Source organism: Panthera uncia (assembly GCF_023721935.1).
Source record: "Panthera uncia isolate 11264 chromosome A3 unlocalized genomic scaffold, Puncia_PCG_1.0 HiC_scaffold_11, whole genome shotgun sequence".
NCBI lineage: Eukaryota > Metazoa > Chordata > Mammalia > Carnivora > Felidae > Panthera > Panthera uncia.
Genome location: NW_026057578.1, coordinates 2,440,139 through 2,466,772, shown reverse-complemented (window position 1 = coordinate 2,466,772; position 26,634 = coordinate 2,440,139). Strand labels below are relative to the sequence as shown.

The following is a 26,634-nucleotide window of genomic DNA, read 5'->3' as shown; positions in this document are numbered from 1 at the left end:
CTGGAGCGGGCGCCGCGGCGGGAGGCGCGTTCCGCTCGGCGGCCCCGCGAAGCCACGACCGCGGGCTGCGCCCCTGCTGCCGGCGAGCGCTGGCCGCGGGGAGCGGGGCCGCTGCGCTCCGACGTCTCGGCCCAGCGTCCCGCCGCGCGCGCCGTCTCTTCGACGGTTCCCCTCCGCTCGAGGCTGACCTGTAGCTGCTGTCCCCCGCAGCCTGGCCGGGGGGCTCCCCGCCCGCCCCCCAGCCCCTCCCGCTGGGCAAGACCCGAGGACACCCACCCTTTCAGGTCAGTCAGGGCAGCTGTCTCGCCCGTTTGGGCCAGAGATGGGGGCTCCACAGGCGGACAAGCGTCCAGCCCAGTGGAGGTGCCAGGGCTGGAGGGTGGAGCCGCGTCGCCAGGAGCCTCCCTCCTTGCCCAGCGCTGAGCCGCCTCAGGGAGGACCTCCTCTCTTGCTCTGCCGCCGCCTCCCTCCCTGGGGACCCACAGAGAAGACAGAAGCCCAGCTCTGGGGCCCCGGGGGGCGGTGGCCGAGAGGGCCTCGGCTGGCTGCACCTCCCTCCTCTCTGTGGCTTCCTCGGCTGTCTTCGGACACTCCTCAGACGTTGCTTTCTGCGGGGACAGAGAGGCCCTCCGAGGCCCGCAGCCCTGCCATCCGCTGGCCCTCCTCCCCGCCTGCACCCCCGTGCCCAGGCCGAGCCAGCAGTTACCCCCTCACCCGCGCTGGGCTCCCGCCGCTTCCGCGCGGGAAGCAGAGGACCCTCCCCTTGACGCGAGGTCAGAAGGTCAGGTGCAGCCTGGCGCTGCGTCACGTGCCGCGTCCTTCACGTGACGTCCATCCCATGGCGCAGGGCATCTCCTCCCGTCACCTGGGCACGAGGAGGGTGAGCCCAGGACAAGAAGGTGCCCGGGAGAGAGACCACAGTCACAGGACACGTCACAAGTGTTCTGTTTCGTCGTTATTGTTAATCTCCCACTGCGCCGGGTTTATAAACCGCGCTCGACCGGAGGGTGTGTGTCGAGGAAAAAACGGTTTATACCGAGTTTATACGGGGTTGGGTGCTGGGCGGTTCCGGGCTTCCGTGGGGTCTGGGACGGAATCCCCCTAGGAGGGTGCTGTTGGACCAGGTGAGTCCCTGAGAGCACGGAAGCAGGGGAGCTTGGGGGGAAGGCTGTGGCTCAGGTGGTTCTGTCATAGCCAGAGGCCAGACCCTGCCTGCGGCAGCCACTGAGAGACAAGGGGTTGGATTAAATTTCTGCCAACTTCACGTTTGTCCCGACCTCTTTTCTTTCTGTTCTCAGGCCCATAATGGGGATCTTACAGCCCGGGAGACCTGCAAGGCTGGATTCTCCGAAGAAGACTACACGGCACTAATCTCGGAGAATATTCTGGAAGGAGAGAAGCTTCTCAAAGGTAGGGGGGGCGTGGGGGGTGGGAAGAAATCGCACACTGTGTTCTGGACTGGGGAGACCTTGCCGTGGAAAAGGCGGGTCAGGGCTGTCTTTGAGGCAGGCTGTCTGCCAAATGACGGTTGTGAGGTCAATGAGGTGTCCCTCCGTGTACCTCAAAGGCGTTTTGCATCCCAGGTGAATGATTCAGAATGCCTGTCATTTTTGAGTGAGGTGAATCATTTCCTGGGCAACAAATTGGAATTCGGATGTAACGTCACCCAAATAATGTGCAGAGAGAGAGACTTTCTTGCTAAGTATTTTTATGTATGAAATTCTGGATTCTTAAATTATCCCTGCTTTGAAATGCATGATAAAGCAGACGATGTTGTTGGAAATGCGGTAAATAAACCCACAGACGTTCTGTTCACAAATGTGGTATTCATTTTCATTACTACCCCACTGATAACACGAAAACACACATGCAGGAGGGAACTACCAATTAGCTTTATCGTAATTGTAGGATTATATCCACGTTTGTGATGGGAACGTCAGAGGCAGCTTCAAAAGTCAAGAGACAGGAGATCATTCTGTATGTTGATCCGTTTCCCTTTCGAGACAAACTAATTAAACTTCCCATGTGTATGGGAGGGGAGATCAATCAGGCCTTCCTTGTGAGGTTTCCAAGTCCTACCGCGAACACCGTGGCTGAGCGCCTTCCCAGAAGCAGCAGCTTTTAGCCGGTTTCGGAGTGACGGAGGGAGCAAACTTTGGATAAGGCTTCAGAGCTAAATTTCAGCACTCACGACTAAATAATCCTCATAGCGCTGACTTTCTCCCCAGCTTTGGGTTTCAGGGAATCTCAGATTCTCAAGAGCTGACAGCAGCTCCTTAGGGGGGCGGTGGTGGGGGTTTTTCGGATTCTCTTCCTCGGGGACAGAGCTCGGTCACTTATCCTGTTTGTTCTTGGTTACGTGAACGGGATTTTTATTTGGGGCTGAGTGCAGCTTCCCTCACCTGTTTGTTGTCATCTGCGTTGACCTGCTAAGGGCATCATCTGTGGAGCCTTTTCGTGGATTACCCACCCTCCCTCCCCCCAAAAATCCGCGGCAGTTGCCCGGAAGCAGAATGGGCGTGTTGCATGAGTAGGCATATGTGGTGAGAGCCTTAGGAGATGCTCTGTGAATGTGCTGTGCGTGTCATTTCAGAATTCGAGAGGGTAGACCCTCTTTCAGGATGGATTGGTCTCCCGAGCATCCCTGTGTGCCCTCAGGGAAGGCCTGGAACATTCTTCTACTCTCAGTGCGTTGTACTGTTGCACACAACAGGGACGCTGTGGTGCCCCCGTGTGCTGATCTGGAAGCTGGCTTCTTGTGCCTCTGTGGGCAAGGAGCCACACCTGATGGGATCTTGGAGTTTCGCTTTTACCCAGGAATTTCAGAAAGAAGGCCTCTGTTTTAGTAATAAGTACTACCTACCGCAGAAGAGCATGGCAGAATCTCAGACCTCTTATGATGAAACGTGGGATTTCTAACAGGCGTCTGGTCTCCCCCCCCACCCGCCGGTGGAGAGCTGGCCCCTCCGCTCTTGGCCCGCGTGGTGGGGAAGTCACGATCGCTGGCTGAATGTTGGCCTGCCCCGTGAGCCCAGATGGTTTTTACCCAGCGCGGGGTGAAGAGCCCACCATGGCAGGCGAACTGGGACCAGCAGACAGGCTTTGTGGATGCGGGACTCATTTTCTGGGCCCTTACTTGTACCTGAGATGTGGCCCAGCGCAGCCCAGGTTGAGGGGAGCTGTGTCCCAGTCACTGGGGCCTGCTCCCCGCCTCCTCTGGGGTAGGCTGGAGCCCCACTGCTTCTCCTGCACCTGCCTCCGTCCCCCTCCACCACGCCGTTCTCAGGGACCGAGAGATGTTTTCTATCTCAGAAATAATTGTTGCAGATACGGAAGCAAAAGCCAACGCTGACATACATTCAAACCAGGACAGATAAAAATGTCTCTGTGTACAAACTTTGCAAGTGACAAGACTGCAGTGAAGATGTGTGGGTCCAAGATAAGATATTGGCACAACACTTCTGTTATTCTGGTAGGAATCAGGTTAAGCTGATAATGACTCCTTATAATTGAGTTACTCCAACGGAGAGAGCTTAACCTTCATTTGATGAGCAAAGCTTCACGGCGTCCCCATTTTATTGTAAGTACGCCGTAAGCCATTAACGACTGCTCAGTGGCTCCTTCTCTGCCTGAGTCAGCTTACCAGCAGCCCCGAACCTCCAGATTCCAGAAGGAGCGATTTGTTACGTGGTAATTAACTTATTTATGATAAGTGGATGGAAGAAATGTCGTGGCATTTTGTTTTATGTCTGAATGAAAAGCATTTCCGTTCTAAAAATTTCATGCTAATTAGGCTTAAAATAGTTTTCCCCAATAGGACAGCAAATACTATGGTACTGTGGACCTTTGGACCAGCGGAGCGTTCTGTGGGACGAGTGCCCCTGGTTCCTAGATTCCTAGATCCCCTCCGAGTTCTGTCTCCTGTGTCTGCTTTTTCTGGCAAGCACGTGCGTGTGGTCCCATGGACTCTTAGCTGTGGTTTTGTTTTCAAGGTAGTTCACTACGGCCCCGATCACCGGTGCATGGTAATACCCAAAGTAGGTTGGTTAAGCGGTTTCTCCCTGGGCCCAAATGGAACGTTCTGGGAGCCCTGGTTGAGCGGGGGCCGGTTGCCCAGCCGGTGTCTTTTTCTCTGCTTTGTTAATAATTAACGGTCAGCCCTGCTGAGGAGGCCGCAGCTGATGCGGTGACCTGCATTGCTCTGTTGTGGCGGGCAGAGTTCTGGAAAACCCAGAGCGGCTCCGCCCGAGGATGGGAGGGTGACAGGATGTGTGGTGGGGACCCATGTCGCACGGGTCCTGTCTCCTCCGGGTGCTGGAAAAGAGGCAGCGTGTGAGTAGAAACGTTTGGAGGGGTCTGGGCCTTACCTAGGGGAAGCGGGCTCAAGTGACACGGAAAAGAGGAGTCTGCTTCGATGACGAGCTGTTGTGTTCCCCTCCTGCGTGAGCGTGGGGCCGTAGTGTGCACCCTGGGCCACACTCTGCTCCCTCATCGGAGGACTTCCGTTCTCTGCTCGGTCATCTCTCTTACCTAAAGCGGAAATTTCATGAGGGCCGCAGCCTGTCACTCTGGTTTACTATTTTAGATCATTTCAGGATGTTCAGAAGGAGGAGAGAGATGGTCGAGGGCTGGGGCGGTGGCTTATCAGCGGCATCATCACTTGCCTGGTTTAACCCTGCCGTCTTTACTTTGTCAGTTCGGTTTATTGCCTCATCGTTGTAAACTGGCTGCTGCGGCTCCGGGCATCGCACATGAGGTTGGAGCAGGATGAAGCGAGGAGGGGGTAGCACCGTCCGCATCCCTTCCCTGTACCGGGAAAGCAAGCACTTCGTCGGGTGGCTCGCTGTTCTGGTCGGCTGGAGCTTGGTCACCCGCCGCTCCCAGCCGCGAGGGGTGGGGACGCTGGGAAGGAGAGGGCTGTGTCACCGTATCTGGGTTAGAGCTGTTACGATCCCCCACCTGGTGGAGCCGTGTCCTCGGAGCGAGTGGGATTCTGTTTTCGGAAGGAGGAAGGGAGGGGTGGACGCAGGGAGACAAGCAGCGACATCCGCTGCCGGCGCCCTACCTGCCGCGTCGTGGGATGAGCGACTCCTTTGCGTACCAGGCGGGAGGGGGCGGGACGGTCCCAGACCGTCCAAGTGCAGGTGTTTGCGGTCAGCAAGCGAGCATTTGCCACGATGTGATCGGCGCGGCCACGAGTACCCTTATCTCCTCTGGACGAGGACGTGGAAAATAGCCGCCCTGCCCCCTCGGTGTGGACAGGTCGCTCCTGCCAGGGCAGAAGGCAGCCCCAGGCGCGCGCGAGAAGGTAAGCGAGCCCTCCCGCCTACCCAGCCCCCGGCTTCGTGCCCGGCGTGTGTGCGGGCCGCGTGCGGGCTTTCATCTCAGATGAAGACTTAACGAAGGAGCCTGAGAGCGCCGACGCCCTGGCACGCCTGGGGCGCCCTGGTTAAGTCGCGAGGGAGCGGGAGCTGCCGTGAGTGAGCTGGTAAATGGCGCTGGTGACCCCCCGGCCAGCACCGCCTCGCCCTCTTCCTCGGCGACGCCCCTTCTGTACCCACCCGCCTGGCGTACGCGGAGTCCTGTTTAAGAGGCTCACCCAGCAGGTGGACGCCCTCACACCAAGGTGGCAGTTCAAGCCGTGGGGCCTCATTAGGGTGTGCTGCTAGATGACGCTTCTGGGAAGGGGGTTTTGCGTGGCTCTGTTCGCTTTTCTTCCTGGTAAAGAGGAACAGATTCGGCTGGCCACGCCTTCTGCCTTTTGCTTCTTACCTCCTTCTCCTGCCTGGAAGACAGATGTGATGTCTGAGGCAGAGCAACCATCTTGTGACTGTGAGGACGGTAGAGCGGGAACTGGATCCTAGGTGGCGTCCTTGAAGGGCATCCAGATAACCCGTGGGCTCGTTGTCCTCCAAGAGATGAGAAGAATGAGGCTTACACACCGCAGTTGAGTTTCTTGCCGTACGTGACCCAACACAGTTCCTGATTTAGGGAAACAGTGCTGTGCACCCTAGCTAGTGCCTGTCCTTGTCTCTGGAAACTTGGAGTACATTTCATCCTCTGACTTGTGCCCAGGTTTTGGGGTCCTTCTCAGTTTTTGTTCCTTGGGCCCTGATTTCCGTCTCTCTTTAGTGGCCTGGCTAGTACCCATGCCTAGCTGAGAGCATGCCGTGGGCACTCAGTAAGTATTTGCTGGGCAGATGAAATGAACGGGCACCACGTTCGAGTCCGCGGCCAGGATGTGGATGAGTCCTTACGTGTCTGCCCCTCCCATCGTGGAGTGCACAGTCTCCATGGGCTCTCTTAGCTGTCCTCATCCAGGAGGGCGGGCATTGGGACTTCGTCTCTGTCCGCAATATCGACCGGCTCTGGGGAACCTCGGTCTCCACTAGGTGGAGGTGAGTGGGCACAGAGCAGGACCGCGCCCCGACGGTGAGCTCCGCCCCCGTGGACGCGGCCCTCGTGGCCCGACTGGGTGCTGCGCACCGGGTCCCTGAGGCAGTGTGTCGGGAGTTCCCGTCTTCTGACTTCTGCCCCATGTGTATAATCACCTGTCACCAAATCAAAACCCTCAGTGCCGAAAGCTCACACGCCAGTTACACGTGAGGATGATGCACGCGTGGAAGCTGTGGCCTGAAGGTGAAGGTTTTGCGGTTCAGAACCGCGTGTTCTAGCGGCCTCTCGAGATGAGGAAACGGGAGGCCTTGTGTGATTGTCCCGTGACAACACGGAGTTCGGGCCACGCTGCCTGCCAGCCTCCGCGGACACCGCCCTTGTGATCCTCGCGAAAGCTCTGCCCACGAGTAGCACTGGTCCCATTTCGTGGATCAGAAGCCCGTGACCCCAGTCGGGAGCTTGGCTAGAATGCGCTGATCTGCTGTGCCTTCCCTGTCTGTCCAGACCCACGCTTGTAGCTCATTTAGATCCCTCACGTACCATGTGCAAAGATGGTTCCGGAGCGCCAAGGTCACGTGCACATAGGATAGCCCAGATGTTCCGGGCACCGTCAGAAAATTAGTAATTATCAAGCATTCAGACGTGCTAATTGTTTCCCGTTTTGGACGTTTGCAACAAACAGAAGCCCAGTGTATCAGGAGGTGCTGGACGGGCGGCACTGATGTGCGAGGGCTCATCTGAAGTGGGTCCAAACTCTGTGGACACCTTGGGTTTGCAGAACCGGCCCCAGGATCAGCAGAGCCAGGGTTCCGTGAGGCCAACAGGAGTCTTCAATTCTGGGCACGTAGCAGACGGTCCAGGGCATGTGCTCAGGGGGCTCTGAGCCCTGCCAGCGCTGGGGGAGGCCGGGAGAGACCCCCCCCCAGGCGAGGCCTGCAGCCTGGAAGCTGGACATGGTGACCCGGGCACTGGGGACAGTGAGGAGGCCTACGATCGTGGACCGCCAGGGGGGCCACAGACCGTGGCTTGAAGGAGGTTTCTGGCACTTTCTCCTGGCCGGCTGTGTGTGCCTTCCATCTGCCGTGGTCCTTTCTACCCTGGGTCTGGGGTCCCAGGTGTTTGCAGGGGCCTCCCATTTTAGGTTTCCAGGCCTCTCCCCTCCCCTCCCCCTATCCCATCCCCTTCCCCTCTCTCTCCCTCACCTCCCCCTCGCCTCTTCTCTTCTCTCCCCCTTCCCCTCCCCTCTCTCCTTTTCCCTCTCTCCCCCTTCCCCTCCCCCTCTCCTCCTCCTCCTCCCCCTCCCCCACCTTTCTTTGCAGCATACTGAAGTAGATGCCAGAACTAATCATGACTTGAGAACTTGAGAACAAGTGAACAAGCAAGCATTCGAATGTCCTGATTTTTCTGACTTTCTGAAGGAACAATCTTTACTTAAAATGGATTTCACCATAAAAAAAAAAAATACCCTCATGTGAGTTTCTTTGCGTCGAGAGTCCAAAGTTCTCCCGCGTGTGTTCTTGTGAAACCTCAGGGCACTTGCCTCTGAGTTTTCGTCCTCAGAGGGGGGCCTGGCCTGTTGCAAGCGGTGGTGGTGAAACCCTTTGCTTTTGTCAGAAGGCTCAGAATTTGGGTGACTTTTTGCCCGCGCTCTAGGCTGCCCTCTCCTGGTGGCCTCTGGCACTGTTTCAGGTTGGCTCCCTGACTTCCTTTCTTACAGGAAAGAAGACAAAACAAAGCAAACCTAGTTGATTATCCTCAAGCGGGTGTCCCCCCCCCCGAGTGCTAACCTGCCCTCTCACTTAATGCCCTCGAGACACCTGCGGGCTCAGGGTGTTGGTAGGTCACGCCCCGGCCCACCTGGTTCTGTGCAGGGGTTTCTGTGACTTTCCATCCCCCGCACGACTTCTACAGGGAGGAGTCCGCTTAGGTCATGGACTGTGTTAGTTTAGCGTAGCCCAGTGATCCGCGTATTTGGTGGCTTAACGCACACAAATTTATCCTCTCGCTGTTCTGGACACCAGAACTCCAACAGGGGCCGGTCCTCTGGGCTTCAGTCTGCAGGGGGGCGGTTGGGCAGGAGGGCTGATTCCTTCTGGAGGCTCTGACCTCACGGCCATGCTGGTACCTCTGCCCGTACCTTCCCCTGTGCTCCCGTCACCACCTCTGACCTGGCCTCTGCTCAGGAGGACCCTCGTGATGGCTTTGGGCTCACCCAGAAAATGACCCGAGATCCATAATCATCCCCAGGCTGCTTCTGCGCAGACCCGTGTGCATGTGAGGCGACACTCCAGGCATCCCTGGGGCCTCCCGCGGGCGTTATGAAGGAGGGACACACGGTCGCTTCCTGCTCCCACGTGTATCCCCTCCTCATGTCCCTTCGTGCGGTTCCGAGGGGTCCTCAGCAGTTGTTCACCGCGGGGGAAGCGGGGGCCCAGGGTGACCGAGGAAACCCGGCTCTTGGACGCCCCACGCAGCCCTCATCCAGTCCCGCCTCTTGGCAGGGGCCCCCACCTGCCGTAGCTGTGTCCGTAGTTGGGACCCTGTTTGGCAGCTTCCTCGTGGGTCCCGAGATGTGATTTGCCACTCGAGGGCGTGAAGGGTAAGCAGAGGCTCCCAAGCCCAGAGCAGCTTCCGGTCTGGCTGCTGCCAACGTTGCCTTGTTTGGTTTCACTGTTTTCTCGCTGACAGTGTGTGGGGATTTGGGAAGGATTAAGGTAAGCCTTCAGCGACAGATAAACATCCACGGGCGGAAGAGTGCCAGTCCCCGCCTTGTCTCTAGGAGGACGGTCCTCCCGGAGGATGGGAGGGGACCAGCAGGAGCCACAGGTGCGGAGGGGGGCGTTCCTGGCCTGGTCTGGATACAGTTCAGTTGAGTTCCAGCCCCGGGGTGGGGCGTGTGCAGACCTGTGTCTGCCGGGAAGGATCCTTCTCTCTCTGTCTCCGGACCAGAACCAGACGGAGAGAGGCTTACCTTCTGGGTCTTCCCTCAGGACCGTGTGCGTGTGCCTGTGCACCTGACTCGGAAGAAAGTCGGGTTTTTGTCTTGCTTTGGTTTTTCCACCCAAGTGTGAGTTTGAACACTGTTGACACTGACCTGCCTGGAAAGCTGAGGGGGGACCCCTCGTTTGCTGAACACATGGCCCCGGGCTCCTGCTTATAGCAGGGCTCATAGAAGAGCGCAGGGTCAGAGTCAGGGGCATTCTTGGGAGGGGGGCTGAGCTGGGGTGCCCTCCCTTCCCTGGGCCTCAGTTTCCTTACCTGGAGAGCAGAGACCTAGCACGTCCACCTGTGGCCGAGGAACCACCTGCCTGGGGGGCACTTGTGAAACCTGGCAGACCCCGGGTCCCCTCCCAGACCCTCCGGCCTGGGTTGAATGGTGGGGGCCCACAAGCTACATGTCCCTGGAACCTGTGGCTGATTTTGTTTGGAGAAAGGCTCTCGTGGGTATAATTAAGTAAGGATCTTGAGATGAGATTATCCTGGATGATCTGGGGGGAGGGGGACTATATCCAGTGACAGGCGTCCTTAGAAGAGAAGACACAGGGGAGAAGCCACAGGAGGGGAGGCAGGAAGGACCCTTCCCACACCTTGACTTTGGACTCTAGCTTCTAGAACTCCAAGAGAATAAATTTTTGTCACTTGAAGCCACCGAGTTGGTGATCATTTGTTACAGGTGCCTGGGACACTGCCACACCCACCGCATCAGAAATCCTGGGGATGCGGCCTGGGCCTCTGCCTGTTTGATGTGTCTCGTGGGGAAGCGGATGTTCATTAAAGCCTGAGGGCCTTGGGTCTAGAGGGCTCAGGACCCCAGGGGTCAGCATCCCTCGTGAGGAACCGTGTTCTCCCTGAGGGTGTGTGTGGGGGGTGGGGGGGGGTAGCCCGCATCGGAAGGCGTGCCTCGGGGGGTGGGGTGGTTGGAACAAGGCCGTGAGCATCCGTGTCTCCAGGACGGCAGATGAGGCCCCTCAGCACGGTGACACAGCATTCCGTGTTCCAGAGCGTGACAGAGGGTTCCATCGGAATTAAAATGTATGTGGGACGTTGGCTCTCCTCCCGTTATCTTTCCTTTCAGATGCCATCTTAACAAGGATGATAGCTCAGGTGATATTGCGTAGATGTGTCGTAAATATCGTGTTAATCTCCAGGTGTGCATTTGGGAGTGGCGCATGTCTGCGCTCGCTCCCCCTGCTCTCGGGCAGGGAGGCGTGGGTACAAGGCGCCTCTCCTCCCCCCAGGGCTGCTTTGCCGAGCCGGTGCAAAAAGGCGTGAGTTCCGTCTCCGAGTGTCTCGTTCCTCGTGTTCCGAGGGTGTTCCCGCCCGGCTGCTCGGCTCCTCCGAAAGCAGAGGGAGCCGGCTTGCCCTGGAGCAGCCACTCGGCGGTTTGCAAGGGCCCAGCCCCTGTCGCCGTTGCTCCTTTGCAGCTGCGTTGGGGGCAGCCTCCGTTTCCCCGGGGATGGTCGCAGGGTACCCTGAGCGGTTGCCGGGGAGCCCCGGGTACCTCGCGGGGAGTCTGCTGCCGCAGGTCCCACAGCCCGGCCGTCCTGACTCCTCCAGGGTCTGGGTGGGCAGCCTGTTCCCGCCAGGAGACGACGCAGGATGCCTGGGGTCCCCAAGTCGCGCCCCAGCTGGGCCCTGGGGCCGCATTTGCCTCTGGTGGCCGGAGCTGCTGGGTAAGCCACTTGGTGGCTCGGTCCTGACCCTCGGGCTGCTTGGTAGTCGGAGGGGATTTCCGGGAGAAAGACCCCCTTCTTCCTTTCTTTTTTATTCTTCAGCGAGGTACTGAGAGCGGGCCTGGGCTGGCCCGTCGGAGGGACGCCCGTGGGCGTTTGATTACTGAGCGCCGTGAACAGGATGGGCCACGCGTGCAGCCCCCTTCGGCGAGCACCGGCACGTCACGGTGGGACGGTCATTCTCGTGTGGTGACCGCGGCTCTTCTGAGCTGGGCTCTGTGCTGGGCGCCTCCCCGGGGCCAGCTGCGTGCACCTGCGCAACCGACCCCGGGAGGCAGGCGCGTCACTGGCCCCCCTTTACCAGGCAAGGGCTGCTGACGCGTGACGCTTCGGGGTCCCGCGTCCACGCTCCCCCGCTGGCGCCTGACGTCGTCCCCCTGCCCCGACCATCACCGCGGTCCCGGATTTTCTGGGTGTAGGGCCGGGACTGTTCGGCTTCGGGGTGTCCAGACCCAGTGCCCCGTCGGCGGCTGTGTGACCCCAGGTGCATGTCGTGACCTGCGTGACCTTCAGTCGCACTGGCCGTGGGAGGAGACGAATGGGAGCCCTGGGCTCGCGGGGGAGTCTGGGTGGCCCTGCAGGCGGACGTACAACGAGCGGGAGGCAGGCCCGGCCTGTTGAGGGCGCAGCTGAGCTGCCCCAGGTCACCGGGTCACAGGTGCTACTGCCTCAGCCAGTGCAGCTGGCCCTGCTCAGCCCCGCGGTACCCGCCCTGCCCTGCTTCTCTCCCTTCCCCAGGCTGGGGGGGTGCAGCCCACGTCCAGGCCCCAGCAGGAAGCGGACTCATTCCCGATGCGTGACCGGGGGAGGGGGGGCGCCCGGGGCCGCGGGCACCTGTCTTCTCCAGGCGCCTCGGTCGGCGGCGGAGGACCTCGGACGCTCCCCTTGAGAGTCGAGCCCCGAGACGCGGGCAGCCGGCCTTCGAGGTGGGAGCTTTTCTGCGAGATGGCAGCTGCATCTGGTAGGTTTTTACGGTTTTGTGTGGGGACTTCTCGACGTTCTCACGTGTGGCCAGAGACCTGTTGGCGGAGGGCGTGTGTCTCAGAAGCAGTCAGTAACGGCGTGGCTTCCTTCAAGCTCTGTGGGCTCATGGAGAGGCAAGTGAGAATGTGAGTTATTCGCCGTGGTTGTTTAGGAACAGGGCTGTGGGGTGATGGGATCGTGTCAGGTCGTATTTAACGCTGGAGCAGGGACGCGCCCGCGGGGTCAGAGGCTAACTCGAGTGTGGCCGTGGTGCCAGTTCTCCCTCTGTACAGCTGGACGCTTTTCCCTCTGTCGTTCTTTCCCACCTTCCCTCAGTACAAAGGAGGGGTTAGATCACTTGTCTTAACTGTAGCTCTTAATATCTTAAGATAAAACACAGAATGCCAGGAAGGGCTGAAGGTGATAAAATTGCGATCAGACGTCTGTAAAATTACAGAACTTAATGTTTTCTTCAGAACAGGGAGGCTTTTCGATGAATTTTTTTTTGCCTTAAAGGAGCTGGACGGCTTCAGGATTGATCTGCAGAGAAGTGTAAGCTAGACTTCCACGTGGGGAAAAAAATAGTTACATGCTTGAAAGGTTAATGGCTGGTAAACGACAATTTTCTACAATCCTGGCTAATAAGAGTACCTTATAAGACATAAAATGTCATGCTGGCAGAATTACAGGGGCCTTTGAAATCCATTTAAAGTCTCGGATCCTTTGAAAATGGGGGTGGGGGGAGTGTAGTGGGAGCTTCAAGTGTTTTCCTTGGTGGTTGAACGATGGAGAAGCCAGGTACGAGCTTCTCCAGAGAGGGGGAGTCTTTCTCCCGGGTATTTTTGGCTCAAACGTTGAACAAATGCTCCGGACTCCTAGTCCCGGAAACTGCAGGTGAATTTTTACTGCGGTAGTTCAGTCCTGGCTAAACCTGCCCTGTGTTTGTGGGTCATTGAGCTGGCCCTGCTCTGGGGATTTGCATTGGAAAATGCTGTAACGTGGTATTGCCTACGAGTCTCTGGGTTTTAAACACGGTGACAGTGGCAGCCTTTTGTGGCAGCCCCTAAAACTAGAATGGGCTTGTCTCCGCTTTTTAGGTAGGAATCCCAGGGCACAGAGACTCTGGAACTTTCTAGAGCTCCACAGGGATAAATTGGGGGACTGGAAAACAAGGGCCTCCTCATGTTAGTCTGCCCGCCTCTCCCGTCCTGCTTGCCTTCCTTGGATGCGAGGAGTCTGAGTGTGCAGAGCAGATGACCGAGCAGTTAGAGAAAACCCGTAGGGCCGGCCTGGGAAACAAGTGCTCCTGGTGTGTTACTGTCCCCGTGCCCTTTGGATCCTGCACCTTCTGTATTAAGTCGAGCCCCTTGACAAGGGCACCCTTTCCTCCTAAGTGATAGAAGACAGTCCTTACGTCCAGCTACGCTGAATCAGCGTGATGGAGGGGCCAGCGGGCTGCCTTCCTAATTTCTTTGTGAGCAGGATTAAATTCCCCTTGGGGCTGGCACAGGGCCGCGGGCTTGGCTCTGGCATCTCATAACAACGGGCTGCAGCAAAGAGGCTCACGTGCCTGCATGTAGATTCTGAAAGTCTCCCCTGCTCACCCGATGTTGCATCAGTGCCTCTCACCTGTCACCCTCGTCCGGTGCATGAAGCCACGCGAACCTAAAATAGGGATGTGACTTTCCGGCACCCTCGGCCTGGAGGTCGTCCGCTCCCCGCACCCCCCAGGGGCCTGAGCGAAGGTGCCATGCGAACTGGACGGCTCTGTCACAGTGTGAGGGGATCTTACTCGTGCCTCTCCCCAGTGGAAACATCACAGTAAAGGGGAGCTGGGGTCTCACACCGACAAGCCAGGATTTGGGTCGAGGCAGGTGGGGACTGTGGGACCGACCCTCCTGGGTTTCTTTGCGTGAGCTGACGGCCGGGGGCTGGCGGAAGACGGCAGCGGCCTGAGAGCACGGGACTTGGGATCAGGACGCCACACTTGTGCTTGGAATTGTGTCACGGGTGGCATCTCCTCCCTTTACGGAAGAGGCACCGAGAGGAGAGGCCTTTCTAAGCCAGGCCTCTGTCCTCTGGGAGCCCTGGAGCGGGTGCCCAGGACTGCTGGAGACAGGCCCCGTTGTCAGGCTCTAAAAGGAGGATTCTGGGAGGATGGCATTCTGTGACGTGCAGATGAAGTTCCCCAGTGGCTTTCTAAGGTTGCCGCTTCAAGGAGGCTCTAATCACTTCCTGTGAGCACAGGAGAGCAGGGGCGACTCCCAAGATGAGGAGGACAGAAGTGTGCCCTCTGGGTATCTGCTCCTCTGTGCAGGCAGAAAAGCACATTGTTCCCTCACTCTGAAAGGTATTTTATCAGGAAGGCATCCCCTCCCCGCGGTTATCTAGGAATTGTTTTATTGCGTTTCTCCCTTATCAGTTTTGAAATAATATTATTTCCTTCGTGCTTAAATGCCACGCGGGTTAAAACTGCTGTTGGAAATGGCGCCACGGACGGGTGTCTCGTTTATTGCCAGAGTTCTTGGTCGGTCTCAAGGAGGACAGATGGGACGGGGAGGCCGCGTGTGGCTCTGGACACTTGTGTGTGTCTTTCTGAAAGAGTCCCGGGTTCCGAGTGTTCAGCAGGCGCTGAGGAGGCAGGCGCTTATCTATGTATTTCCGACCATATTGTGCGGTTAATCTCCACTCACCGTCTCCCAGTGGAACCGCTCTTCGTGAGACTGGAGCCTCTCTCCAGAAAGTTATTTGATTTTTGATGTAAGGAAAGGATTAATGCAGTTGGGTTTTGATAAGGCTGGCCGTCTAGCGTGGCACAGACATGTGCGTCCTGCCCGTATCGCTGACAGTTGCTTCGTTACATAGGAGCTCTGCAGAGCGGCGATACGGGCGTGCGGAGATAATTGTAGTTCTGCTATTTAAAAACGAAGTCTAGTGCTTTGCAATGTTAAAATGATAACCTGTTCAGGGAAACTCGCAGTGTCTGTCTTTTGGCACGGAAAAGCCAACCTCTCCCAGCGGCTTGCCTCGCCTCCTGTTAACATATTTTTTATTTTCCTGAGCGTGAATCAAAGCCTCGTTTCTGTTTGAACTCTTAGGCCGGACCGTGGGGCAGAGGTGTGTGTGTGCAGTTGGGCACTAAACGTATTTCCAGACGCTCTGTACCGACAAGGTGCTTCTGCCTTTTGCTTTTCAAGGATCTCAGATTTTGAGATTGGACGTGTTTGGTTAGACTCGGCGTCAGTAGCTTCCGCTGTAGGGAGCTTTCCTGATCCAGGCGCTAATCCTGGTGTCCTGCCTGGGAACTGAGGGAGGGAGAACCAGAGGCCACACTTGCGCCGTGGATCGGAGTGATCCCATAATCTGTCATCTTCCTCTCGCCAGCCGGACAGTGACGGGGCTGCTGTCCACGCCCGCCCTCTCGCTCACTGCTGTTTCCCTCGTGGCCACGTCTGTTTTGATGGGGTGGGCGTCCGTGGAGGCCCAGGATGCTGGATAACGGAGACTGGGCCTAATACTCTGTCACAGCGTCTCTGAGACGGCAGTGGGGTCAGGGGCTGTTGGACAGAGAAAGTCGTGGGGTCCAGCCCGACGCCACGCTGCGTTAAGACAGCCGTTAATTGTTTAGCGCTTGGTGGTGACGCCTTGCTTCGGAAGCGCTTGTGAATCTTGGGATTCCTAGATACCAGAGCGGCTGCGGCACTCTTTGTTTGGCCCATCGGCCACGAATCCCAGAGGGCCTTAAGCCCTCCATGGCACGTTCCCAGTGCCCTTTTCCCTTTTCCCCCATGCCACGCCCACCCCTTCCTCGGGTGGGCACTGAGCCACGTGCCGACACGAGTGGTACTTGCCAGCCCTTCCTTCCTCCCGCTGCCCCTTTGTTTTGGCTGCCCCTCCAGCTGCCCTGTCATTGGTGGGAACCTTCCAGGGCCTCCCGCCTCAAGTGCTGTTTCTTTGTGGAGCCCCCTTCCGCTGCCTACTCCCATCCCTTTGCCTGAGCTAAGTGAGATTAATTGCTTCCATTGTCTCACCGCTTTATTAAAGTGTGTGATGATGTAGTGTTTATTGTGCTCTCCTCCACGTCTGCCCGAGTGTGGTTGCACTGTGTGCGTGTGCGTGTGCGTGTGCGTGGCATTCCAGCTAGAGGTGGGGCAGCATGTGTGCTAGGGAGCTGGAGGGCGAGGCTGACGCCCGGGTCACCCGCGAAGCCTCCCTCCCAGGAAGGAATCTTTGCAGGGAAAGGAGATGAGCTTTCTCCCACCTCTTGGAAGGGCAGAGGCTGGAACTGACAAGCATGGGAATTTGAAAGCATGAAAACCAGAGAAGAACGGACATAAAATGGAAGAGTCAAAGTATTTTCATTCTGCACCTCTGTATTGGGGCTCGCTCGGTGTATTTATTAAGGCGTTATCAAAGCAAAGTAAGGCAAGTGGGTCTCAGTCTAATGAAATCGCCCCTCTGTGGACCGCATTAGCTTCAGGTGCCCAGAGCATAATTGGGTGGCGGTGGTGATTATCGCATCGGGAGCATTAGGGCCGGACAGCCTCTCTCTTTGTGTGCTGTGTGCACAGCACGGCTCACGAGAGTCTTGGCGGACGAGGGGCAGGGGTGAATGACACCTCCAGCTCTGGTCCGCACATTTCATCCCCTGGTGCCCCTCTCTGACTCAGGGCCTGTGTTACAACCCGGCAGAAAGGCACATGGGCTCTGCCCTTTGGTAAATTTTAACTCCCGGTTTGTTTGGCTGGTCCCGGCATGGGCAAGGCACGCGGTGGTCTCTCACCTGGGGGCCAGGGGGCTTCATTTTTTAAATGACTTGACTTTGTGTCCCTCCCTGCCACCACCACCCTTCACCAGGGCGCCCTGTCTGCCAGGATCCTTCCGCTGCTGAGCTTTGGGTAGGTCTGTAGAGTTATGTTGACCTCAGGGAATGGGGATCTGGAGGTGTCTGCGTTCCTCAATGTGCAGGAGTCAAGCTGCTTGGCTGATAACGTTTTATTGATTCAACTCTTCTCCCGGCCTTGGCGAGCTGGAGGGCTCCCCAGATGAGGTGGTGATGCTGCGGTATTTTGGCGCTGTGGAGGTTCTCTCTGTAGATGTTGAAATGATACGATGTGTTCCTCGTGGGCCAGGGGTGTGTGTGTTATCACCTCCTGCAGTTACTCGAGGGTGGCGGCTCCTGGGCAGGGGATGCCCAGCCCTCAGGGAAACACGCAAGGCGTAATCGTTGTTTCCAGAGGAGGAGTTCAGAATCAGAGACGGAGGCAGTTTGGAAGGGAATTTGGGAGGGAGTGGGGACGGGCCGCGAAGCATGTTCTGTCTCCTTCAGAAGCATGGAGTTGAGGCTTTGCAGGGTCTCTGATGATGGGCCTGTGGGGAGCCAGAGGCCTCCGGGAAAGAGCGGTACCCCAGAGTCTCATGGTCAGTGATCAAGGAGGTGCTGATGGGATGAACTTCACTTCCCAAGTGGGGGTTGGCTTCAGATCCCGGCGGCCGGGACCCTTCCTGGTGGAGGTTCAAGATCGACCGGCAGCTTTCCTGGGAGCAGCCGAAGCCAGTGGATATGCCGTGACTTGCAAAAGCCTGGGGTCGAGGCCCGGGCAGGGATCTCTTTTCTGGCCCCCTGCCTCCGAGGGGGGCCCCGTGTTCCTTTACGTCTAGGGTGAGAAGTCACGAGGCCGTGACTGCTGTTCCCAAGAGCCGTCCCTCCAAAGTTAAGACACTGTGGCCAGGAGCAGGTCCGGGAACATTCCAGGAGGTGGGCAGGGGCTGGCACGGGTGGGCGTATCCTCCCAGGGCCTTGTTGCCTCTCAGCTGTCGTTCTCAAACGCACCCTTTGCTGAAACACCACAACCAGCTTCGGAAGCCGAGCTGGAGGGCCCAGTGCTCTGCGGCTGCCACAAAGCCCCGAGCACTCCTCACCCTGCCCTGCCCGAGACCCTGCAAAAGCGAGCGCCCAGTGCCTCCTGCTTCCCGTTGTGCTGGGGCCTCTGCGGGGCCGCCTCCTGGGCTGGGCACCCTGCCTCTGCTACCAGCTGTGCTCTCGCCCCTCTGCTTCTCCCCTGCTGTCCAGAGCCTACGGCAGTGTTTTCTTGCCTGTCGCCCTCCGTTCACCGCCCCGTGGGCTCCCAGACCTGCTTCTTGGTGTGCCCCCAGGCCTGGAGCAGGCTGGGCCCAGAGGGACCAGTTGGGGCTGGTCGCTGAGCAGGTGATGGGGCGTGTCCTGCCCAGTGGGGCCTGTGTGACTGTCCCACCTTCCCTCCCTCCCTCCCTCCCTCTTTCCCTCTCGGCCAGTACTGCTCAGCCCTTCATCCCTCTTCTCTGCTTTCCTTCCCTGAGTGGTTCCCACCTCCCCTCACCCCTGGTGGCTGGTCTTCTCCAGAGCCCCCACCGGAGGCTAGGATCCCTTGCCCGTGGGGAGGGTGCTTCGGCTGCCATGGGGCTGCCTTGGGACTCAGCCTGGGAAGGTCAGTGGCTGGATCTCCTCCCCTCCTCCCCGTGCACCTGCAGGGGCCAGGCACCCACGGTTGCTGGATTCCTGGGTGGAAGAAAGAGCCTGCCCCTGAGACTAGACCGGGTGCCCTGATGGTGGAGGGAGACTGTGGGAGGGGTCTGAGAACCGGGGAGCCTGCGTCCTGCGAGGGCGGTGCCTTCGCCTAAGCCCTGTGGGGACGCAGACTCGGCCTGCACCCCTAGTGCCCAAGAAACGTGAGCAGTGCAAACCCTGACGTGAAAACCTCCAGTTTTGTGACCTTCTGTGAGTCCAGCACCCCGGTTGCCGGGCCGGACTCCAAGCTTGATGGCGGGTTAATGCCGTTTCCAGTAACAGAGCGGCTGTGTGGAGGCTCACGCTAACAGGAGGTTCAGACACTCCTTGCAGACAGGTAGTTGGAAGGAAGGGGGACATCCTAGTCAGGGCCCGTGGCTGCAAGGACGAAACTCCAGGAGGTCAAGGCTGGGCCTGGTGTGAAAGAATAGACCTCCACACCTATCACCTGTCGGTAGCCACCGGCGAGGCAGGTCTGACGACGGCCCCACCCTCCCACTGGCCATGAGCCTTGACTGCTGGGGCTGGGGCTGGGTGGGGTGGGGTGGCCGTTCCCTGGGGCTGGGTGTGAGAAGGGGGCGTGGGGGGAAGGTGCAGGTGAGCGGGGCAGAAGGAACCTTACTTGGAGGCGGAATGCCCACGAAGGTGGGCAAGTGGGTTTTAACGGCACTTTGTCCAAACGCGGGCTGTTGGCGCCTGAGGACCAGGGAGTCAGGCCCCGCATGGTCTCCTGAGGTATGGCGTCTGCGGTAGGTCTGGAGGGCGTCGGGGTTCCCAGGGCCCACGCGGCGTTTGGGCCGGGGGTCCTGCAGCGACAGAGACCCTGTTATGCTGTCTCCCAGGCCTCAGGACGGAACCAGGACGCCCCGATTCTTGCAAATCTCGATTTTTCACCGAGAAAGCAAGCAGCAGGTATGAGCAGAGATTTAGTGGCGTTGCTTTGCTTTTACTGTGCTTATTTATAAGCGCCATGTTGGGCATTGATATAAATTTGCCTGTTAAGTACACGTGCTTCCGTAAAATCAAGGAGTCCATTAAAACAGAAGTGGAGGTCTGGCTCGCGAGGGGGCCGAGGGGAGACCACAGCGCGTGGCGTCCATGCGTGAGGCGTGCGCCCGTCGCTCTGGCTGCGGCCGGGGGCCTGGACGACCTTCCCGAGTGTGCGACCTCCTCTCCCTTCCCCTGAGCGAGGGGTGGGGGGCAGCGGCGTCCGGGCCCCGTCTCACGCTGCTGTCGTTCCATCGCTCTGGACGGTGAGTGCCACTGGCTGCCTGTCCCGTGCTGATGAAACGTTTCCCGCTCAAGTCATGAGTTTTCAAGAAAAGTGACGATGGTCCCGAGGGTCTGCAGATGGGGCAGACCCAGGACGCACGCTGTCCTCACCCCTTGGACACGTGGCTCTGGGCCGTCAGCCTCCCTGCTCCGGGTTTGTGGTGGGCAGGGCTCTCCCTCACGCCCCGGGTTCCAGGCAGCGGTGTGCGGCCTCGGGTGCCCGGTCACCCCCTCCGGGAAGTGGGCCCCATAAATCGTGTGGGGGAGGGGCGTCCGTGCAGCCAGCGCCGAAGCCGAAGGGGCCGTGTGCTCGGAGCCCACGTAAGGGAACTGACCCCGGACCTGTGCACCCGCCACGGGCCCCCCTGCCCCCCCTCAGCTCCGCCAGGCGGACTGCCGACACGATAAACACAACACATGTGCTGCATCTGTTGATTGAGCAGGTTCCGGCCACGCTTCTGGTGTTTGTGCCTTCGAGAATCCCAGCTGCTCTGCAGAGAGGCTTCAGAGGAATCGAGACGGTTGGCGTGGGGGCCACTTGGGAGCATAATTAGTGATGAAACAGAGCAAGGATTCACCTCTGCAAGCACACTTTAGACAAGGTGGTTTCTTTTTATTTTTTTGTTTATTTTGAGAGAGAGAGAGAGCTTGAGCAGGGGAGGGGCAGAGAGAGAGAGAGAGAGAGAGAGAGAGGGAGACACAGAATCCGAAGCAGGCTCCAGGCTCCGAGCTGTCAGCACAGAGCCCGACGCGGGGCTCGAACCCATGAACGGTGAGATCATGACCTGAGCTGAAGTCAGAGGCTTAACTGACTGACCCCCCAGGTACCCCTAGGTATACTTACTGTTGACTTCACGTGACCTTTGAAAGGTTTTTGTTTCTACCAGGTGCATGTGCATGTATGCAGTGTGTGTGAGTGTGCATGGGACTCCTGTGTGTGTGCACAAGCACACACGTGGGTGCGATCTAATGCAGACCTGTAGCTTGTGTTCGTATGTGCACACGCGTGCTTTGTGTGGGTGTGTAAGTGGGTGTCCACGTGCGACGTGTCCGTGTGCAGGTGCCCAAGCATGTGGTTGTGTGGTGTGCTTATGTGTTTGCACACGTGTGGGCGTGACGTGCGTGTGCGGGGACAGGACTCCCTGGATCTTTGCTGCTGGAATCCGTGCCGTGATGAGTCTTTGTGAACCCGGCTTACGGACCGTCTCCCGTTACTTCCTCACGACGAATCCCTAGGGGCGGAACTCAGAACTGCTGATTCAGAGGCTGTGTTCCTTGTGCGGCTCGGGATCCGCTCGTTTAGGAGGTGGCGCTGATTTGCATCCCGGTGACGACGCTGGGTGTGCGCGTGTCCCTGCGCCTCACGCCCAGGGGCCCTTCCGCGGCCGTTCCTTTAAAGCCATGTCCCGGGGTGACCGGCGTCCTCCGTCGAGAGGCTGGGTGCTCAAAAAATCTGCCTTTCCCTCCTCTTTTTCTCTTGCAAACTGCACGTTGGCGCCTGTTAGCGTTCCTAGCAGGGCGATAGGTGTGGTCTACGCAAACCGCAGATTCATCAGGGAAATCCGACATCTGTCTTCAGCCGACAGGGCCGTGCACTTCTGCGAGCCCACTTGCTGCTGACAACCCTCTGGGGAGTTTTGTGATTTTTTTTTTTTTTTCAGGTAGTTTTGGTGCATTCTTTTTTTTTTTTTTAATTCTTATTTAAATTCTAGTTCATTAGCATACAGCAGAGCCGAATCTGGTGATTCATCACTTCCTCCCAGCACCCGGTGATCGTCATCCCTAAGTGCTTAGCAGGTGCTAACGTGTCCCTAATGTGTGCCCTGCCCGGGTGCTGAGGAGGTGCGTGGCTGCTGGAATGCGGTCTGTCCAGGGGCCATTTGTTTGTATTAACGAGCGAGCAGAACCCATCCAAATTGGCTGAAGCCCCCACACGGGTTCTTTGAAAGTCAGCGGAACTTTCTAAGGCCTGGGTCCAGGGTTTAAACGGCTTGGGGAGCCAGGGCGTCCACCTGTAGAGGGCCTGACACAGTCATCATCGAGGCTGCGTAGGCAGAGGACGGCGGGACGTGCCAGACTCTGCCCTTGTCGTACAAAAGCAGCCATGGACAGTTGGCGAGGAGAGGGGTGCTGTGTGCCCCAACTCCAGGCTGTGGGCCGGATTCCACGTGGCACACAGCCCCACCTTCTACTCCTCTGCCAGATGCCCCCGCTTCCGCTTTGCCCTTCTCTGTAACGTGTGGGAGAGAACGGGCCCTGGGTGAGACCTCTTGCTCCCAATGCATCAATCCGTAGCGTTCATGCAAGCACGTGACGCATGGTGTTGTCCACCCATTGGACAGATGAGGAAACCGAGGCCAACAAGCGGAGACGGCGTTGCCAAGGTCACGCTGAACGCACGGCTGGCCGCGTAAGGGCAGTTCGGCGCGGGTCCGGCGATGGGGCCAGAGGCTGGGGCGCGTGCCTGCAAGCCACAGCCCCCAAGACCCGGGCGGCTGGAGGGGACGCAGAGGACACGGGGACACAGCTGTGGAGAGCCCGGCCTGCCCCCTCAGCCCCGCCGCCCAGCGCTCGCTGCTGGGCAGATGATAATGACACCCGTAACGACGGCCGTAACGGTGAAAGATAAAGGAAATGAAACATTATTAACCGCTGATGGATAGTGTATTCAGTTTCCAATTTAATGACCTGTAACTGCAAATCTAGGGTTAAGAATGAACCAATTTCCCACTTCCTTTTTGCTCTGTTCATCCCAGATAAGGAAAGGACAGGATTACTCCAGAGACGTGGAATCCAAATGTCAATGTTCTGCCTCATTAGAGAAACGGGCGCGACTCCCCTGAAAGCCTGCACGGCTGGGGTGCTGTTGTTCAGCTCACCTGCTCGGGAGGTGCTCGTAGGGCCCTGTGCGCCCTCACGGGGAGGGCGTCCCCGGGGCTGGAAGCCTGCTCCCCTCCCGCACCCTCACCCCTTCCCTCGGCTCCTCTTCCCAAGGCCGTGAACTTGCACAGCTAGTGCATCCCGGTCGGTGGGGTCGCACGTGCCTGGGAGCAGAGTGGGGCGGCCGTACAGAGCCCGAGGGAGCCATTCCTGGCAGGGATGTGGGCGCCTTACCCGCCCACCATCCCGGCAGGGCGCTGAGAGATTAGAGACCGGTGTTCAGGTTGATGGCATGTTGACCAGATTGTGTGCGTGTGGCCCGTGGTCTCCTTCCCAGGGCTTTTGCGTGGAGAGCAGGGGGTGGGAGCCGCCTGGGTTCTGTTGCCCCAGGGCCCCTCCCCCCAGGCCTCCAGCCCTGCTGCAGGGGTGCAGCGGCCAATGACGCTTGGACATCCCACGGCGGTACTTTACGAGGCCAGGCTTTCCAGCCATTCTGCGCACGACTTGATAGAACCTTCCGGATCGGATAGAACCTTCCCACTTGAGGTGGGAGGGGCTGCTGGTTACAGTTCACAAGCCAAGAGCGGTTGGTAGCTAATGCTTTTCCTCAAGGAGGGAAATTATGAGCAAACACTTCTGCTCGGCAACTTTGTGAAAACAAACATATGACAGTATAAACGCTTCTTAACAGCCCTGCATATTGGTCTGGTTCACAAGACACTGAAACCCTAAAATAAAACAATGAGAAAGGATGTGTGTGCCAGCTTGCGGGGAAGGATCTGACGGGTTCATTCTCACTGGTTTACGGGCAAGTTTCAGAACTGCATCTGTTACTGCTTTGTGAACACTCAGACGTCCTCTGGGCTTGTTTTCTTGCACTCTGTGACTGACATCTGCCCAAGGCTTACCGTCCGCCAGCCCAGTTGGGAGGATGGGAAAGTTCAGCCCTGTCATTTTAAACACAGCTGACGTCAGACTTCTCCACGCTGCCTCTCAGAACACTGGATGTGTGGTAAAACGGCCACTTTAGATGGGACACAGAATCTCCACACGTGCCGTGGATGCCGGGGTCCTCCGCCCCCCTGCTCCGTGGCCCTGATGCCGTGTACCCTCTGGGAGTCTGCCTTCTCAGCTGCACCCTGGGGGGACAGCCACGGTGGCCTCGGTGTCCAGAAGTCAAAGGTGTGCCCTCGCCATGCACCTGCTGGTGGATGGTCGTCGCTCAGCCCCTGGTAGCTCGTGAAAACGAAGACACTTGAGGGGACTGATGGGGGTTGTGAGCCTGTGAGCTGTGCTCGTTTCCCACAGCAGCCTGCAGTCTTGGGACGCCCAGCGCAATCCCCCCCTTGCGGGGCATCTGGTGCGTGTCAGAGCTTGGAGTTGGGTGGACGCCACGGGCTTGGTTCCCAGGTTGCTTGAGAAGCTGCCTTCCCTGCACATCCTCCCCACGCTCGCTGGGGCGGCTTCCAGAACTGTGCGTTGGGTACCCGGGCGTGCCTCTGGGCCTGCGTGTCTGTCCTTGCGTCCGGCACCCCCCTGCCCCGGCGGGTGAGGCTTACTGGGTAAACCCCCGCCCCCCCAACAGCAGCCCACAAGGAAAGCATGACCGTGGGACAGACCTTGGTTTCCCAACCTGCTCGGAAAGACGGTCCAGCAGCTGAGCTGTGCCGAGATGCCCAGGTGCCCGGACTGGCAGGTGACTTGGCACTGAGCCGTGTCTGTCCGGAAACGAGTGCACATTTGCTCCTCCAGCCACAGGGAAACACCATTTGGGCGCCACATGTTTTCAATGAGATCGGGTTTCACAGGATGAAAGAAAATCGCAGCCAATAGGATTTGGAAGGACAGTGATCAGCCTTTAAAAAAAAAAATCTGTTTATCCAAATCCATTTGTTGAGAGAAGCCTCAGGCATATTTTTATTCTCGTGATTTTGTTTTTCCCAAATAGAATGCGTTCCTCGGTGGAGTTCTCTGGTTACGTGTTCCCACAAAAACCCCCTTGCGTGGAGTGGCCACAGTTCCTAGCTGATCCGTGAAAATGGGATTTTCCTGATCTTTGGTTCAGGCCCCCAGAGTTGAACTGTGTAACCTCTTTTAGCGGAAAAAATCACATTTGTCCCCCTTGACTGGCAGCCTAATTCTCTTGCCCACCGGTGTCGGAGGTTGTGGCCATGCACTGTGGGGTGACCTGGGTGACCCTCAGGCACTTAGGCAGGTCTCACAGGGGCCTGGGTGGGGGGAGGCGAGCTGCCCGCTGATCACATCATCCACCCAGAGCGGCCAGGAGCCCCTGCAAAAGGGGGCGGGCGCCTAGCGGTTCCTAATTAATGATCCTGCTGGTCCAGCAACCCCCTGCTGCCCTCGGCCCGGCAACAGGTGCGGCTGTGGTTACCGCGGGCCCGGGCGGCAGGGACAGGTGACGCGGAAGCAGGACTCGGTGGCCACCACGGGTGAAGGCGCTGACGACTGGAGCACGCCCGCCTGGCGCTGACATTAGGGGCTGCCCCTCACGGGACGCAGCGCGGCCCCCACAACACACGGCTTTTATCTGTGTCGGCCGTTCAAGAGGATTCACGGTCTTCAGGCGATAATAAAATCATCAGGTTCTGCGGCGAAAGTCACAGACTCTGGCTCCTTGCAAGCAAACTGGGCTTAAAAGGAAAATGGCTTATCCAGATCCTATTAGGAAAGGACAAAAAACATTTAAAAAGCGGGGAACTCCTTTCTCCCAGCCATTGTAGTGGGAGTGGGGTTTATGGACAGCCCCTTTCTGGGGGGGGTTGGTTTTTGCTCCCAGGCCAAATGGAGAATTCACGGAGGCCCCAGCAGTGTTGGGGTGATGGGGGGAAGGGAGGAGGAGGGGTGACCCCCTGCACCCTGTCCTGTGTGCCCGGCCCTGTCCAGTCCTAGCAGCGGCTGGTCCCCGTGGGGTCTGGAACATACTGAGCCGTGAGCGTGCCCAGGGCTGCCTTCTCATTTCCTCCACGCAGCTCAGGGCGCTGGGGGCGGGGACTCCAGTCCCTGGGGTGACTCTGGCTGAGCTCTGCACCCTCCGCAGGCCTCCCTCTCCTCGGGGGCAGGCTGATTCTCGGCCTCTTTTGCCTGCGGCTTTGCCCGTGCACGCCTACAGCACAGGGCACAAGGGTCTCACCAGCTAGCAGCGCTTTGGGGTGCGGGGGTGGTGCTGGGGGGCTGAGGGTGCCTGGAGAGGGACCTGTGCGTTCTCGGCGTTTGCCTTAACAGACGTCTGAGACTTGCTTGGTGATGTCCTGTGAGGCCAGAAGTGGCACTGGGATATCCCCGTAGCCAGCAGAGTCCCGCACGGCCCTGTACCCTCCACAGCCCGCTTGGCGCATCTTTCCATCTTTCCAGGGGGAAATCGCTGCCCTTATACCCCTCCCCTGCCAGCTGCACTCCTTCTGTGAGTGAGTAAGATGGTCTGGGGAGGCACTAGAACCTTGCCCAAGGTCCCCCAGCCCAGGAAGGACTAAGTCTGCTTTGGGGCTGGACCTTTGTGCACACACTCCAGATGCTTCCTTCTCCCTGGGCCACTCCACGCAGAAGGATGTTTCAGGCTAAGTCAGGTGGAAGGATGAGTGGATGAAATGAATGGATGGTGGGTGGGTGGGGGGATGGGCAGGTGGATGGGTGGATGAGTGGGTGTAGGTGGGAGGGAGGAAGGATGGATGAATGAATGAATGGATGGAGGGAAGGGTGAGTGGGTGGGTAGGAAGGATGGATGGATGGAAGGAAGGAAGGGTAGGTGGGTAGAAGGAAGGATGGGGGACAGGTGGGTAGATGGATGGGTACATGCATGGATGGATAGATGGGTGAGGAGGTGGA

The 26,634-nt window shown here is 58.3% G+C and overlaps 1 protein-coding gene across 1 annotated transcript in view; it reads left to right on the top strand.

Moving 5' to 3' along the window:
• Positions 1-26,634, top strand: part of CDH4 (cadherin 4) — a 533,618-nt gene that overhangs the window by 753 nt on the left and 506,231 nt on the right. Inside the window, exons 2-3 of the mRNA XM_049650379.1 lie at positions 195-284; positions 1,299-1,410. Of these exons, the coding sequence (XP_049506336.1) occupies positions 195-284; positions 1,299-1,410 (202 nt within the window). The remainder of the gene's footprint in view (positions 1-194; positions 285-1,298; positions 1,411-26,634) is intronic.